Source organism: Seriola aureovittata, chromosome 8 (assembly GCF_021018895.1).
Source record: "Seriola aureovittata isolate HTS-2021-v1 ecotype China chromosome 8, ASM2101889v1, whole genome shotgun sequence".
In the NCBI taxonomy this organism is placed as follows: Eukaryota; Metazoa; Chordata; class Actinopteri; order Carangiformes; family Carangidae; genus Seriola; species Seriola aureovittata.
In genome coordinates this window covers 17,930,476-17,947,246 of record NC_079371.1, presented here as the reverse complement: position 1 = coordinate 17,947,246, position 16,771 = coordinate 17,930,476, and the positions used below count along the sequence as shown (strand labels likewise).

At 39.1% G+C, this 16,771-nt stretch overlaps 3 protein-coding genes across 3 annotated transcripts; 2 read left to right on the top strand and 1 right to left on the bottom strand.

Annotated features, from left to right (window-relative positions):
- Positions 1 to 633: 633 nt before the first annotated feature.
- On the top strand, positions 634 to 2,745 carry LOC130173418 (L-threonyl-[L-threonyl-carrier protein] 4-chlorinase-like). Its single transcript, XM_056382683.1, has 6 exons — positions 634 to 1,052; positions 1,282 to 1,543; positions 1,627 to 1,718; positions 1,904 to 2,043; positions 2,155 to 2,259; positions 2,358 to 2,745. The coding sequence occupies exons 1-6, from the start codon at positions 923 to 925 to the stop codon at positions 2,442 to 2,444; spliced, it is 816 nt and encodes a 271-aa protein (XP_056238658.1). The 5' UTR covers positions 634 to 922; the 3' UTR covers positions 2,445 to 2,745.
- A 3,522-nt stretch (positions 2,746 to 6,267) lies between these two features.
- LOC130173420 (glutamine amidotransferase-like class 1 domain-containing protein 3, mitochondrial) lies at positions 6,268 to 8,120 on the bottom strand. Its single transcript, XM_056382684.1, has 5 exons — positions 8,016 to 8,120; positions 7,414 to 7,526; positions 7,021 to 7,192; positions 6,725 to 6,926; positions 6,268 to 6,631 (listed from the first exon to the last, which is right to left on the bottom strand). Exons 2-5 carry the CDS (start codon positions 7,519 to 7,521, stop codon positions 6,439 to 6,441), a joined length of 675 nt encoding a protein of 224 aa, XP_056238659.1. The 5' UTR covers positions 7,522 to 7,526; positions 8,016 to 8,120; the 3' UTR covers positions 6,268 to 6,438.
- Positions 8,121 to 8,828: 708 nt separating this feature from the next.
- LOC130173415 (uncharacterized) lies at positions 8,829 to 13,226 on the top strand. The gene is made up of 9 exons (XM_056382679.1): positions 8,829 to 8,926; positions 9,529 to 9,642; positions 9,774 to 11,450; positions 11,538 to 11,637; positions 11,727 to 11,875; positions 12,015 to 12,127; positions 12,214 to 12,303; positions 12,393 to 12,515; positions 12,608 to 13,226. Exons 1-9 carry the CDS (start codon positions 8,872 to 8,874, stop codon positions 12,812 to 12,814), a joined length of 2,628 nt encoding a protein of 875 aa, XP_056238654.1. The 5' UTR covers positions 8,829 to 8,871; the 3' UTR covers positions 12,815 to 13,226.
- Positions 13,227 to 16,771: the final 3,545 nt, after the last annotated feature.

Below are 16,771 nucleotides of genomic sequence, written 5' to 3'. Positions count from 1 at the left end.
AACAAAAAAAGTATCAGTCATATCAGTCTGGACCAATTTCAAAATAAAGGGCAGCACCAGAAATAGCCTCTGTGTCTATAAATCTGTCTCTTCCCAGGTGGTAAAACGTGACACCATGTGTATGGAGATTACAGCATCCCAGCGCGGAGCCCCTAAAAGGAAAAGGTTTCATATTACTTTAGTTAATAAATACCTTTTTGTCTTTGTGCAGTCAATGTGTGGTGATGCATTCAAAGTGTACGTCATGAAATTTGTTTTGTTTAGTTTTTCTTGAAATGTGAGATCACATGTGACATATAAGACTTTAGGAGGATTTTATGAGCTGAAAAAGGAAGTGGAATTTCCTGATGATGCTCTGAGCGGTATATAATCCAAAGTCCAGAGTCTCAGAGAGAGTTAGAGAGGACTGAACAGCAGACAGGTATGGAGACAATAAGATGCTTATTGAAATTGTTGTAGTTATTACTTACTGGTAAGATTTAACATGAAAAAATACAAAAGATGGTCATGAAAGAGTTTGCCTTGTCTACTGTAATAAGTGCAATGTTCTTTTCTGGGCCTGTTTTAGGCCAACAGATAATTTTAACTTAACAAATTTACTTGGTTCTTGGGTTCAGGTGTCGTCACAGGGTTATATTTGTGTTAAAGGACAGGAGGAATAAGGTGGTGTTCACTGTGACCCACCTATATGTGGTTAGATGTTTTTCACATCAGGCCAGGCGGCAGGACATGCTTTCTTTGTATGTCTCCATAAACAGCTAAAGTTCAAATTGTCTTGAAAACCAGATGGAAAACAGGATAAATATCATTTTCTTTTTCTTACTTACACTTCACTTTCCCTCTCTGTTCCCCCCGCCAAGGTCTCTACCTTATAAATTTTGGAGAAAGTCTGAGGCATCAGCAGTGAAACAGTCTAATAGAGATGACTACATCCACGGTTAAACAGCAGGAGATCTACAACCAGCAGGGCTTTCTCTCAGCCCTGCCTGTATTGAACGAGACGGAGCTGAGAGAAGCCAGACATGCATTTTCTGAGTTGGAGAAGGAATTTGGTAAGTACCACTGAAAGATACACTGGTCTGGGAGTTAATCACCGAAAGCAGGAGTGCAGAAATTAGCCATAGGAACAACTGATGTGACCGAAATGTATTATAGTTGTGTAATTTATCTCTACACAGCCATCTTGTTCTACATGAAACTAAATTCGACAGCATAAGAAAGATATAATGAAGTGTTGAACTGTTTGTCAGTGAATCGGGTGTCATATACTTGTCTCTCCAGGTGAAGAGTACACCCAGTACAGCCTCCACAATGTTCACCTTCAGCATCCGTGGGTGATGGGTTTGGCCAAACACCCTCAAATCCTGCGAGTGGTCAGAGCCATCCTGGGCCCCGACGTCATCCTGCTGGACTCCCGCTTCATCTGCAAATACCCAGCACTCAAACCAGCCAACATCATGGAGAACGAAGAAGGTGAAACCAAACCTGATGGGAGTATTGGAGAGAATGAACTTCCATACGTGGCCTGGCATCAGGATATGAGGTAGATTTTAGATACTGAAAAAAACACTGGAAGGTTTTGTTTTGCGTCATTTTGTTTTCTAACTGTAATTGTTGCGTTCACAGGTACTGGGGTATTGCTGGCGGCCCTGTTCTCTCTGTGTGGCTCGCTTTCGATGACTCACTGAAAGAGAACGGAGCCCTTCGGGTCATCCCAGGTACCTCAGCTGCTCATTTATGCTTCTCTTGTACATTTATCCCTTTAGCAACTGTCCTGGTGAAACGTTAAAGAAAAGTGTTACCTTATTTTCCATCATGTGTGGAATAACAACACTAGATTTACTTCATGAAATCAACAACGTGTTTCACAGAGTTGAGCTTTTTGTTCTTTGTGTGCCTGTAGGCAGCCACTGCTCTGGCATGTTGCCTCATCGTCAAGCCATCCGCCCTGGAAACATGCTGTCAGTCAACCAGGAAATCCCAGAGGAGCTGGTGCAGGCTGATGAAGCTGTGTTTTGCCCTCTCTTGGCTGGGCAGATGTCTGTGAGTTCATTTTATTTTTTTGTTTTTGATGACATGGTTATGAAAAGGTGTGAGTACAATTCAAAGTGAATTAATTAGGATTTGGGATTTTTTTTTTCTTTTTTTTATAAGATCCACGATGGACTCCTTGTCCATGCCAGTGATGCCAACACATCCCAGAGGAGGCGCTGTGGGTTTGTGATCCGTTACGTTCCCACCTGTGCTTACCCCATACAGGTGAGACAAACATGAGTATAAATTAGTTTCTATGTTCCATGCAGGTTATAAATTCACTGGCATTGTGTTTTGATCCTGACTCTTTCTGTTCCTCATAGGATCCTGATCGTCCCAGGAAATTTCATGCCACAATGTTGGCATGTGGAACCGATCAGTACAATCATTTCTCAGGCAAAAGCACATGAATACTTCCTGGGTTCTTCCTACTTGAAAGTTACAGTTACTTTTTCACTTTACAGTCATATTTCATACTTACAAGAAATGTCTGTTCTATGTTTATGAATTATATAATATATCAAAAAATAACTACAAATCTCTATCGTATAGCTTGTTGTATAGTATTGAAATGTCTCAACTGTGAAAAGGAATGAATTGATAAAATGCTGTTTTATTGTTCAGAAAAAGTGGACATTGTATTGTGCCACATACATATTTAACTTGACTGTTTCATAAACCTTCAAAATAAATGTGAGAATAACCCGGTCAGTCAGTGAATTTCAGCTGTGGTGCTTTAACAAACTGCATAAGTATTGAAATATGATCCAGAAGACAGTGTGGGGGTATATTTTTGTAATTAGGATTTGGTAAAATGAATACAAAATCCTCAGAATCCACTAGTGAACACTTTGGTACAGTGAGGCACAGGCACAGAAATCTGTAAAATATCCACAGATGAAGTCAAAGTTAATTACTCCATGGTTCACCAGAGTGATGTAAACTGAAACTGAGCTCTATAAATATCTTATTTCTTACCTGAAACCCTGTTGTGCTTCTGTTATCTCTTTATCCTTTTGTATATTTAATGCACAAAAACCTGTCAAAATGGAAAACAATGTACTGTATGATATTCAAAAAAAAAAGTTCAACAACTTCAAAGTTCTGGGCTGTAATAATCTATTGATCCGCAAGGAGAAAATCTTGTTTTACATCATGAAAGGTTTCCAGATTTATGTTTCCCCCTACAAATGTACACACACTTTTTCCATTTCCTGTGCAAAATAAGGAGTAGAAGTTCCAGAACCAACAATTCTATATGTGTACCTAGAAAATGCAATTTCTGAAGAAATCCCAGTGGGATTGCTGCTTCTGCACAAGCTGAAGCTAAACTGTGTTGCTGGCTTGAATTTGTTGAAGTAGTATGAAGAGATTGGAAAAAAAAGGAACAGTGATGACGAATGTAAACTGTAGTGTAAGCAGTGAAAGAAGTTTAAATGTGAGTCATGAGGTGAAGTATTCATAGAGAGACTAAGCTGCATTGCTTCATTTATAGCCTACACTATGAATCCCTGTTGGCTCACTCAATTTATGCACACAAAACTTTTAGTATAGTACAGTGCAGTGCAGCATGGAAGTTCTGAGTACAGCTGAAATAAAAATAAATAAGTAAAATAAATCTGCATGAGTAATTCACCTAACAAACATCTGGTCACACCAAACACCAAACAGACCATGTTTAACCTTAAAGCTTAAACCGCTAGAATTCAACATGTTGTCCTGTCTACCACCGAGAGTATTAGCTCAAATTAGGGTCAAAACTATTTTGAGCTTGGAAAGTGATGTTCAAATACTTCCAAACTATGTAAATGAAGAGCCTCGTAAATATGTGAAATAATTCTTTGTGAGAAATTCAAGTTTAAAAAAAGTGCATGCATAGAAGAGATTTGTATCTGTAAAAACAAAAAGGAGACTGTGTAAAAAAAATGATTCCACTGGTAAGGCAACACAAAGACACTGTGAAAGAGGAAGTTCCTTTGTGAATCTGTGTACAGATACAAAGCAGAAAACTGTGTAAGACTCAGCGCTCAGTTCCCACACAATGTGGGACACTGAAGTTACAACAGCTCGAGCCTCATGGCCTCGCAGCGTTAGAGCCCCGCCCACTCGCTATAAGGCAAACTGGGGTGACATTTTAAGGTTCTTAAAAGATTCTCTAACTTTAGGAGAGATTGCTGCATGTCTACAAATACTGACCAAACTGTTCTGGGGTACAGGAATAAGAAATGTGAATTCTTAAAAAGGATTTGGTTCTCCTTTAAATTTACAATCCATGATTATAATATATTTGGTGCAGAAAAATAACAGACTAAAATTATTTCATTTTCATTATTGAAGCCTATAGGGGACTTTGTTAAAATGGTCATGTAAACTTGAAAATGAAACGGTAATTCCATCATAACATTGTAATTTATCACACAAGTGTGTGTTCTAGGATTACATTGGATTTTAATGAATACGAGCGAAGCAGGAGAAGCAGTCAGCAGATTCCATTTGAAAGTATTTAATCTTTTCCTTGCTGTCACTCAGGTATGAGTGGTTACAGTTGAGTGGTTATACTTCTACAAATGATAGAAAGCGTGCTTACAAGTCACACTCTATCATATTATCTTGAATAAATCAACAAACAATTCCAAATCAAAATCAGTACATCAGTGCATTCTCACTTTAAATACATAATCATGTCAGAATAAAGCGAGATTAGATGTACTACTTAACAACAAAATAAACATGACTTGTGGAAATATAATGAAATAAATTTCTCACTCAATGCACTCAGGAACAAAGGTGAAATGATAGAGGGAACGAGCTTAGCTGAAGGACAAACAGAGAATGAGCTCAGGACACAGAACAAAGAACACTCAGGGCACCTGTGTGAGCTGTCCAGTTAGCTCACCTGTGACAATGTGCTTCTGCTGCTCTTCGGCACAGCAGCCATGTGACTCAACATCCAACAGTAAGCTTTATTTGAGTAAAAATGAAAATAACAATGTAATAATCCAATTAGCATTTTCATTTACACATACTTGTGTGGGTGTTCTATGACCATATTAAAATGAAAATTGAAAAGCAGATGGATTGGGGTTTACAGTGTAATTCAAACTGCATTGAGTGGTCTTAAATGTGCATGTAACTGTGGTTAAAGAAAATATATTAAGATTGTGAAAAAGCTGAATTAATGTCTAGGAAGAGGGTGAAACTGTTTCAGGAACAGCTGGAGTTAAACTGAAATGATTAATGGATGACTGGTGCTCTGGGCTGGTGTTATGGCAATACCAGGTAGCTTGAACGTTTGTGTCTTTGTGTGTCTCTCTGTATATCTATGTGTCTGTTTATCTTTGTTTCTCTTTGTGCTTATGTGTGTGTGCAAATCTAATCAACTGATCTGAATCCGTTGTGTGTGCCCAGCTGCAGTGAATTGTTTCCATAGTGATGGCTACTCCTTAGTTACACCTGGTTAAAACAAGGTTTGTGGTGGGACACACCTCTCAAACTCTGGCTTGCAAATCAAAGCTAACAAAGCTAATGTTAACTGCTATCACCTAAAGCTTTATACTTTCTGAGAGAGCAGACTCAGCTGAATGCAGTGGTATAAAGTATTTGCTTATTGTGTCTAAAATGGAGGAGGTGCAGCAATTTAAAACAAACCAATCTCTTTGTTAATCTCCTGATTTCTGGTTTCATTTAATTCTATGTCACTGTGCTTTGATAGTCACATTTTGTCAAATTAGACAAATTTGCTTACGATCTGGCAAAAAATGATGCGTGAAGAGTGAAATTTGTGGGGATGAGTTAAGCTTTTCTGAACAGTTTAACACCTTCTCCTGCTCTGTGTGAGATGTCACCCACTCTAGCCTCTGAACATTCTGTCCATTCATTTCCATAGGGAAAAATTGCTGACAAAACTTGGAATAATTTGGAAATAATGATACATTTCCCTGAAGCAAAATGAAGACCAAGGATGTTCCGAAGTAAGATGTTTAAACCACTTTACGTTAAACCATGTGAGGATTTGCTGGCTACAGATGTTTCTTACCCCTTCACATACATCTCAATGTCGGTTCTGCTTAACTAAAATCTTCATCTTCTGACCAGCTCTCTGTCATGTTCTGTCCAAACTTAATACACTATATATATATGTATATGAGAAAGTTATCCGACAGTATTTATGTTGTACATGTCCTGTGGTTGCCATTGTTTTATTTTACTAAAGAAAAAATATTTGAAGAAATGTAATTTGTAAAGTAGCATTTATTCAAAATCTCAAGACAACACATTGATTGTATAGCACACAAATGCTCAAAGGTTAAGACCACCAGATTAATATTAGATACAGTGCTTGTATATAAAATCCCAAACAGCTGCTTTTGCAGTAAATAAAACCAAACATCCAGAAGAGACTTCTTAAGCCAGTTTCAGTGTCTCTTTAACCAAGACACCCACTCCATCAAAAACCTGATGAACTGGAGCATTGCACATGAAGGCACTGGTGGTGACCAGCTTGTTTTTGACATCAACATGAGCTTCTCCCACATCCTTGTTCACATGTTTGCAGCCCATCTCCTTCAGAGCACCTGCTGTCTTTGCATACGGCCACCTGAAGAGGACAACAGAGAGACACAACTGTAGAATACATTTTTTTTATGTATATATCCATAGACATCTGATGGTGACAAACTATTTCACTCACTTTTCACACTCTTTGTCCTGTCCCACAGTGATCTCGCAGCCAGGCAAGATTTTGGCAGCGAGGACGGGGGAGATGCAGCACATGCCCAGCGGCTTTCCCGCTTTGTGGAAGGCCCTGATGATCTTCTCCAGCTGTGGCAGGATGGTGCAGTCCTTATTCTTCACTGCCCAGTCACTCAGGTTCTTAGCCACCCCGAAACCACCTAAAAACACACAGTTCGTATTACAGAAGTGAAGATGAGAGAATTGTAAAATATTTTACCTTGTGGTGTTTATTTACGGTGATGATAGTCTCACCTGGGATGATGGCTGCATCAAATGCTGTAACATCTAACTTTGCCAGATCAGTCACGTCACCCCTGGCGATACGGGCACTTTCCTGCAGGATGTTTCTTTTCTCCTCTGTAGGCTTCCCCTCACAGTGATTTACAACGTGCATCTGATCTGCATTCGGGGCAAACATCTGCACCTGAAATGAAACACTGACATGTAAAAAACTTCCATATTGAGTCCTTTTAAAGTTGTTATTAAAGCTGACTCTGCTCCGTTGTTGGTAAATAAATGGGCCAAAAAGTAGATGTGAATACTGCAGGGCCCTCAAAATGAGACTGGATGCTGATGTTTAAGATAAAACAACTGAAAGATAAATACACTGCAATAAGTTTGTTATTCTTCTTTTCTCGCTCTTACTTTTGCTCCAGCACGACTCAGGTGTACGAGGACAGCGGAGGCCTCGTGGATCTCTGTGCCATCATAGACGCCACAGCCTGCGAGAATAACTGCAACACGCTTCACCATGATTCCTATGAAACACACACATAAAGCACATATAGACTCTCAAGATTATGTAGTCTATCTAGACTACATAACTTCTGTTACTTTGACACCATTAAGTGGTTATCCCTTATTTGTTTCACTATCAGATATGAAGAGCATTTGATTAACTAAGCACTGTGCCTCAGCCACCTGTTGCACATGTTTACATAAAAAATTTACAGAGCCAGGTGAGAAAGGAGTCTCAGGTGTGCTGCTGCTGCTGCTGCCAGGTGACACAGTTGACACCAGTAAAGAGAAGTTACAGGAAGAAGTTTTAGTCTCTGCTGGAATAAATACATAAGATGATTATGTATCAGACACTCATTTAGCATTTCACCCTTTCCTTTCGTGGATTATAGTGCTGCTTTTATAACATTATTGTCTAAAATCAATCTGCTTGTTAATAAAGTATTACATAGAAAGCAGCTGTTGAATTGTAGCAGAGGTAAAGATAATGTAGATATTGTAGATCTCACCTTGTATATGCAGGTAGCCAGGAAGTTGTGTTAAGTCGAGCTGCTTAGTAGAGGTGTGCTGGCTGAACTCTGAAGCAGACTCTTTATAGTCCTGCCTGCCTCTCCTGTCTCCTCCCACACCAAAAAGCTGACATCATGCACCTTACAGGAAACCAGGAACACTGTTGGATATGTGAGGCCTGTGTTGGGAAAAAAAATGCTGAATCATTCCTCTCAACATTTTAAATGAACAATAGAGATGATAACACATTTAAACCTCATGGTTAATGATTTATTATAGGCTTACATTCAAAGCTCTGTGGTTGAGACAAAACGAAAAGTAATTTTTCCGGGTCAAACACCTTTATGCGCTCAAATTTTTCAATATTTTGTTCAAGTAATGCATTTGAGGAGATATAAGAAAATCACACGTGTATTTATGAATAAGATGAATAAGATTTATCCAGAAATATAACACATAAGTTACACAAATCACCTGATCCATTTTACTTATTATTTACTGGTTATAAGTTCTAAATTCAATTATTAACTTTTGTGTTCACGCAAGAACAATGCACCTTGATATTTAGACTTTAAGTAATATTAATGTATGAAGTATATAACACAGGTGTTTTTTTTTACCCATTGGCTAACATTATATCCTTGCCTATGATGTATCATAATACTGCAGTTGAGCAACAGACACTTGGTATATGCGGGAACATGGGAGAAGCCTATTTTCTCCCTGTACAGTGACGGATCCGTGTTATTTCCCTGTGAGGTGCAGCCTGTCCTCTCAGGTTTCTCCTGCTGCGTTATGACGTCACACGCATACGTATAAAGCGCAGCCACACGTTTCCAGAGACACACTCCTGCTATGGCTCAACTCGGCTCGCTGCATGTGTCCGTGGGCATCCTGGGCATCTCTGGCGGTAAGATTTTATTTCCCTTGTTCAGTTACGATTTTTTAAACATTTGAATCAAACAGTCATAAGCCCACTTTCTGCTGTGATGTTATTACTTATTAACAATAATTGCATATGAATATGCTAAATATCCGACTTTTTTGTATTTTGGTATCAAAATTCAAAAAGCATGTTGCATAATGTTTGAACACTAAAACCTTAAAAAAAAAAAAAAAAATTACTGAAAGCAGCCAGGAACCAACTCTCTTCTTATTGATAATTATGTGTCAGCTAAAACTTGAGTGACAAGTTAATGTAGTATCAACTTTTAAAAAGCATGTTGTTTGAGTTTCTAGCTGTTGATGCTAAAGCATAAAATAAAAAAATTAATTGTGTTTATTATTAAGTACCTTCATAAAATATAGCAGTGTAAAGAAATTAAAATCAGGGAAATTTCACTCATACTTTTAGCTACTGAGAGTGTAAAATCACATCTCTATTTTAATTAGAATTAAAACTAAAACTAAAAACAAAAAAAAAAACTGTTCTAACAGTGCACCTAAGTTGAGTTTTAGATTTTTAGTTACCAACAGGAGGTTCTACATAATGGCTTTTGTTATAACTTGTAGGTTCTCTCCTGCTTTTGGTGAATGACTATGGCAGCTCTCCTGAAACAAACCTCATCCCCTACACTGCACTGGGGATTCTGCTCCTCATCATTGCAGCCCTCTTAGCTTATGCAGGTTGGTTTTGATGACTGAATATCACAAGTTTTATTTCATTTGTTGTTTTGTGCTGTTAGTTGTTTTGTTGTAGTTTAAAAATTGTAATCCTCTCCCTGGTCTCTCTCCTCTGTTTACTCTCTGTCTCTTAGGTATATGCCGCAGTCTGTCCTACGCCCAGCTGTTTTCGTCTGTGTGTCTGACTGTCTCTGCCCTGTGGTGTGGTTCAGGTCTGGTGTACATCCTGGTGGGGCAGGGAGTGCTGCAGCCCACAGACCTGAGATCCTCTCTGATCCCTGGTCTGGCAGCTTTCACTTTAGCTCTGCTCATCATCGGCAGTGTTGCACTCATAGCAAAGAAAGCAGTTCTGGCTGTCATAGCTATCGGCATTAGCCTAGCATGTGCCCATCAAATCGCCGGTCTGTCAGCTGCAGGTTTTGGTCAGTCTGCCACAGCTGCTAACTACCTCGTCGTCTGTCTGGTTGGTGTTTACTTTGGTGTTGGGCGTCTGCTGTCCATCATCACTCATGGCAAAGTGGAACCTCCGGGAACAGGCCTGAAGAGAAAAGCTGAGCTGAAAACAGAGCAGAACCAGGGGTGCAGCGATGCTGTGTCAGTGGGTTTGGTGATGAACTTGCTGTCTGCCTCTGTGTTAGCCTGTCCTCTGTTAGGTGTGGTCCCCCGGCTCTTCACTGGTCATGTCCCCTGGCTGTGGACAGCTGGAGTCTACCAGCTCGGCATGTGTGTCCTCTTTTATCGAGCCATGGACACACTAGTTGCCACGTTTTATGGCTTCACTGCTCTGTTGAGATTTGCAGAAGGTTACAGCGCTCTCTTATCGTTCTACTCAATCCAGCCTTTCTCCCCTGTTCCCTTCCCTGTCGTCTTCTCTGTGCTGTTCTTCGTCTTGGCTCTGTTCAGTTGTCAGAAGAGCTTGCTGGAGGGGCTCTACCAATTATTCTTTGTTGCCTATTGTATTGCCATTGCAGCCCAGCCGCAAGGCTTCTTCCAAGGAGGCACTCAGGGTGTACAGGCAGCTATATTTGTGGTCTCTGCCTGCATGCTTTTAATTACCACTTTCAATATGGTCTCCAGTACCATGATTCCCACAGGGCAGGGCTATTTCAAGGCTTTAGTAACCAGGATGCAGAGATTTACCCTCAGAGCACATGATAAAGAACTGCATACACCTCACCTGGGCTACTCCAAATATGCAGATGCTGAGGTGTTAGGCCACGCCTGCAATGTATTGGCTGCTTTTGCTGTCACAGCCACAATTGGTGACAGAAATCCTCTTTATGTGCTGGTTCTGCCCTGGGTTGTGGTGGCTGGTGGGGCGCTCCAGCTGCTCTGTGGCTCAGTTGCATTCGCTCGGGGTAAAACCTTTGAGAGTGCAGTTTTTATGGTCTATGGCATGATGTGGACAGTGTGGGGGTTGACACGATACGGAGGCCTGTACGGTGAAACCAGAGGCTTCAATGTGTCTGTCGGGATCATTACCTTCATGCTGTTTAACATTTTAGTGACAGCTGCGGCGCTGTTTCTAAATATCGCCTGGTTTGTCTACGCCTTCACCTTCCAGCTCATCCTCATTAGCTTCCTGCTGGAAGCAGTGGGTGCTCTGCCTTTTGGTTATGACATAGGAGTCACCATCATCTTTGGTCTCGTCAGTTTCTATTGTTTCCTGGGCCACCTTTTCAACAGCACCTTCCAGTCCCCCCAGATCCCCTTTGGGAAACCTTTCCTCAAGCTGAGAGGTGTTGGGGGAGGCGCCAATGTCTGTCCACATGTACCAGCCCGAAAGGCCACATCTGTCCAGCAGATTGCAGGTGAGATATAAAAGACAACAATGATGATTTCTAAAATAAACATTTGTTTATGTATGTGATGTGAGATGTTTGTCTTCTCTTCTGCAGAAATCATGAAAAACGGCGGCATATGTGGAATGCCTACTGACACCGTCTATGTCCTGGTGGCAGCTTGCAACAGGCCTGACGCAGTTGTTAAAGCTTACAAGTAAGTTTCTGTTTCCATGAACATGCCCTTATCTGCATTCATTAATTGTTCCACTCTCATTACTCTCTAATTGTTGTGTTTGACATCAGGGTGAAGAAGCAGGCGCAGGACAGACCCATGTCCATGTGGATCTCCTCCATCAAGCAGCTGGAGCCAGTGCGACACCTAATGAGCCCTCTGCTGCTGGACTTCATGCAGGCTGCGTGGCCCTCCTCCATTAGCATGGTTATACTCAGAGGTATGTGTGCGTTTGTGGATGTTTGCTTACTTGAATGTGTAAGATTCTGTATGTGTGTGTTTATCTTTGCCTATGTGGGCGCCTTATGCTGCATGGTGGGTGTATTTTGAGCATCACATTGGTTTCTTGTCTCACACAGGTCCATGGATGGACACTTTTGGTCTGGGAGATGCTGCCAAACACATAGGGACTCCACAAAGCATAGCTATCAGAAACCCAGACTGTGCTGTGGCCACCCACCTCATTAATCTGGTAAGTGTATGAGAAACACTGCGGGTCTCTGAGTGAAACTTGTTAGCAGAGCTTGTAGTGAATACAACTACCTCTTATTTCTGCAGGTGGGGCCCATCGCAGTAACCTCAGCTAACCCTACAGGCGAGGCAGACACAACTCACCACAACCAAGTTTATGCCAAACTGGGAGACAAGGTAATGACAATGATTTACTCTTGTTAAATACAAGAGGTACTTCTGTTTTTTGTTTTTGCAGTAAACTCTTTGTGCATTTTGCTTGGTAGGTGGATGGTGTTCTATGTGATGGCCCCTCCCCAGAGAACATTGCATCTACTGTGGTCGACTGCACTAAGATTGACACGGGACACATTGGTTTCTTTAGAGTGGGTCTCATTCCGAAATCCAAGGTAATATAAATATATTGTTCTGTTCATTCTGAGTACAGAGTTTAATGTATGCTCACACTAATGCTGTCTGCCCCTGTTTTCCTGCTGGGAAGGTTCTTCAGATCTTTGAAGAGGTTCAGAGGAGACACAGACAGGGGCAGACCAATCCAGCTTTTGAGCCTGATCTGCATGTACCAGACACACTACAGGACCTGAGGTCAGCAGAGGACAACACAACAGAGTCAGGAAGAGGAAGTGGAAGCTCAACACCAGCCACAGTTTCACCTGAACAAAGCCCAGTCCTCAGAAATGGGTCATAGGATCAATGCACTGCTTAAAAGTGCTGCCAGCTGTAACATAAAGTCACATGTACACAAATAGTTATCACTAAATGAATGAAGTCTGATGCAATCATTGACATGTTTTTAAATGTTTCATACAGGACCCTCTTTACACTTGTGTGAAGTTTAAAGCGTGATAATTTAAAGCACACAAACTAATGCACTATCACTTGTAATATGACTATATAATTCCAATTTATGTTTTGTACTGTACATATATATGTATATATAGATTTTTATGTATATTGCCTGAACTTTTGTAATTTTAAATAATTAAATGACATCAATACACTGTATATACTTTCATGACAAAATTACATTAAATTATTTCTAAAAAAAAGTTTCAATGTACAAGTACATATACATATTAAAACATATATGTTTTAATATATCTTGATCATGTGTTTTATTTTATTGAAACATATTCATGATAACATTTACAGTTCACTGCCCAATACGTAAGTTGCCTCATCACACTGTAACTGCACAATTATTTAAAACTTAATTGCAAGGAGTGAAAAGGTAACCACATAAAGAATATATATTGCTTAATTATACAGTTAATTCTAATTGTACTAAAAGCCCATTTACATTTAAGCATTAAATTCAAATTTTTAGCTTGTGAGGTCTTTGTGTCATCTTGGCAAGAGACATCCAGAGACAGACTATATTTTATAAAATAATATGTATATAATCTTGATGAAAAAAAATTCGTAATAAGTTCAATGTTGGCTCAAAGAATCACACCTTTTATTAATCCTCCTACTGTGTTAGAAAAGGGTGTAGACATATTGTGTGACAGTTCAATTTTGACCTGTGTTTGAATTCATTTATGTTTATATTTTATATTTTTTATATATATATTACTTTGATATTTTATTTACCTTAGACCACATTTAACTTACAGCATACAAATAATTTTTAGTTTAAGAAATGAGGATATTGAAAATACTTTCTATTCTACTTTAGTAAAGAAGACAATTATGACAGCAGTGTTGTAATAAAAACGAGAGGGGGTCCACTGAATAAATGCAATCTTTCTGCACTGTGAAGAGGGAAAACACAGATATACAGTTTGTGACGAATGGTTGTTTCTTCATGCAAACTAGATTTGGTGTTAAAAATTCTATTAAGCTTCTTTATTTTAGGGGTTTAGTGAAGGCGGGTCATTTTTGACCCGGAGGACAAGGGGAGTATACAGAATGTAAAGACAACACAAGGGTTAACAAAGGTTTATGATGAACAGAACAGTCAAATATATTATCTGACCATTAGAGGCTCATGATGAGCAAAGTAATTCCCAAAATAATAATATATTCCCAATATATAAATCTGTTTTTTCTTACATGTTAAAATGAGCAATAATCATTACATCTGTTGTGTCACGGGTTAATATTGACCACATATGCTTTCCTATGAAATAAGTATACCAGTATATATTTGCATATTCCAAGCATAGTTGTTCCTTCATCATCAGCTGCCCAGATCCTATTCTTCAAGCTTACTGGGAATGTATTTTATTAATATTATATTATATATTGATAGCGCCCTCTGAATGGAACCAGTCGTTCATCTACCATGACCTTGGGTCCTGGATTGTAGACCAGTGTCAAACGTTCCACCCATTTGTCCCAAACATGTCTTATGGCTGCAAGTTTGTGATTCTGATTATATTATGTGATTGTTCTCTACCCTGCCTTTCATAAGGGGTTATAGACCACGTTTTTTTGCTCTTCTTTCTTTGAACTTCTGAAACATCAGGGTCCTCTGCCTCATCAGACTTCTTCATTGATGCTGGATCACATTTTTTTTTTTTAAAACAAAAAAATATTGAAATGTATTTTATTGTATTTAGTAGGTCATTGTTGAGGATGTAATGAAACATTGTTATGATCATTAAAAACTAAAGGTCTGTTTCACACATCAAAACTTGAAAGTAATGACCCTAACACAATAGGAGGGTTAAATAGTGTGTGATGAGTCTTTATTCAAGTGAAATTTTCTCAATATGGATAGACATCATTGCAGAATATTATGTTACGTAAATTCAGTACAATCTGAGATCAGCGATAAATGTGTGATTATTACGGTTAATGCACATATGGAAACACATTGTTTTGATACTTTCTATTTCATATTTATTTTAAAGCCCTAACACACCCGAAGTCTACACACAGGCGTTTTCTCCTCCACCCAGCCTTCTCAACACTGTGATTGATGTCTCCCTCACTCACCTGCTGTCGCACCTGTGAGGGCAGGACAATGACATCATTATCATTGTTATAAGTTGGAAAGCCTTGATGACTACACAAACGATAATTCCCAGTGCTACTCCATTGAACTGAGGTCCACACAAAAGGTATCAACCCGTTTTTCCAAAAATTATATTCAAATATGCTTATTAATAAAAAAAAAAGGCCATTTTGAATGTAAAATGTCAGTTGACCCAGTATTTATCTGTCGCAAATACGAAAATCATTTTCCTCCGACTCATACAAGCTGCAACCGACCATTTTAAAGACCGCAAGATAAAATATCCATCATTAATGAAGCTGGCCACCTTGTCATTTATTAAAATGTGTTTATTACTTGTAATTCAGCCCATCAAGCTTTTATCACTAAATAAATGTGTGCGATATATCAGTTGAATTGACAAGCCTGGTATTTGGATAACCACTGAGGGTCAAAATATAATGCTCTGATAGTAAAGTAATAATGGTTATATATTCAATGATGACAAGACTTCAGAAAAACAACCCTGTGAAGATGCTAAATACAGTTTATACTCATTTTGACACATGCTGCACAGTCCTTTTCTTTTTGGACACAGTTGTCAAGATCTCATCATATTATCCCATAAGTATTCGAACTCATGAAAATCAGTGCTGAGTTGAAGCTGAGGGAAAAATGTTGATTAATATAGATTCAAGTGAAAATTGAATCACGTCATCATTATATAAAAGTTTAGTCACAATCAGGGTTGCGTGATCTATAGAGATGACACCTCAAAACCTTTAGTGATAATCAACAACAATCTGACAAAGCAAATGTTACCAGAAGAAACACCTTAAGCAAATAGGTTACTGCTGTTTCCTGATTCTCTGTCAGTAAGGTAAGTGCTCTGAATTTATGTTTTTCTGAAAATACTTCCTTATTGTCAATAAACTGAGTGATGATTAATCCTTAACAATAAATTCATTTCTACCAGAAACCAGATTGAGGAACAATGAACCATAGAGGTCAGGTCAGGGCAGGGCTTTGTTTTGCAGAAACTTGTTATTTCTTTCATTTTGAGTCAGTGAATAAACAGGCTGTCCGGACCAAAGAGTACAGCAGTGTGTGTTCTTCAGTTCACTGTTGCCCATAGTGTGCAACAAACTGTCCAGCAGAGCCAGATCACATCCGCACCCAGAACCTCAGGCCGTAAACTCTCACAACAGTGATTTTTTCAGACTGTGATGGATCTTAATGTGTATATGTGCGAGCGTTCGCACTGCATGTGTAAATAGCTCTTATATTTTCAGACTGTGCACTGATGTGTTTCACTGCCACCAGAACATCACTAAGCATTGTGTTTTCTGAATGAAGACTACAGTCTAAGCATTACGCTTGTGCCTGCAGCATCCCTCCTTCAGGAAGTGGATGACTAATGGCACTCAATAAATATATGTTTATGATGTTGCTCTTTCAAAGTAATTTATCCTCATTTACATCCTGATGGCAATGAGTTACTAAGTAAGAACAGCAGTTTCCTTGTTTCAACAAAGAAACAGTCATTATTTTAACAAGGAAATCCCAAGGATATTGTTCAGTTCATGTTTGATGTACTTTGAGAGTACCGCTCAAGGAAAATGATCCCCTCCAATTACAGCAAGGAAAATACAAGTATATTTCCTTACCGTAACAGGCATCCTAGTCTTTTAGGTGAAGTAACAT

Coding starts and splice junctions, on each gene's coding strand:
- LOC130173418 (XM_056382683.1), top strand. CDS start 923: ATGACTACATCCACGGTTAAACAGCAGGAGATCTACAACCAGCAGGGC. Junction 1,053..1,281: donor TGAGTTGGAGAAGGAATTTG/GTAAGTACCACT, acceptor TTGTCTCTCCAG/GTGAAGAGTACACCCAGTAC. Junction 1,544..1,626: donor GCCTGGCATCAGGATATGAG/GTAGATTTTAGA, acceptor TTGCGTTCACAG/GTACTGGGGTATTGCTGGCG.
- LOC130173415 (XM_056382679.1), top strand. CDS start 8,872: ATGGCTCAACTCGGCTCGCTGCATGTGTCCGTGGGCATCCTGGGCATC. Junction 8,927..9,528: donor CATCCTGGGCATCTCTGGCG/GTAAGATTTTAT, acceptor TATAACTTGTAG/GTTCTCTCCTGCTTTTGGTG. Junction 11,638..11,726: donor GCAGTTGTTAAAGCTTACAA/GTAAGTTTCTGT, acceptor GTTTGACATCAG/GGTGAAGAAGCAGGCGCAGG.
- LOC130173420 (XM_056382684.1), bottom strand. CDS start 7,521: ATGGTGAAGCGTGTTGCAGTTATTCTCGCAGGCTGTGGCGTCTATGAT. Junction 7,193..7,413: donor TGAGTCGTGCTGGAGCAAAA/GTAAGAGCGAGA, acceptor GTTTCATTTCAG/GTGCAGATGTTTGCCCCGAA. Junction 6,632..6,724: donor CAGGACAAAGAGTGTGAAAA/GTGAGTGAAATA, acceptor TGTCCTCTTCAG/GTGGCCGTATGCAAAGACAG.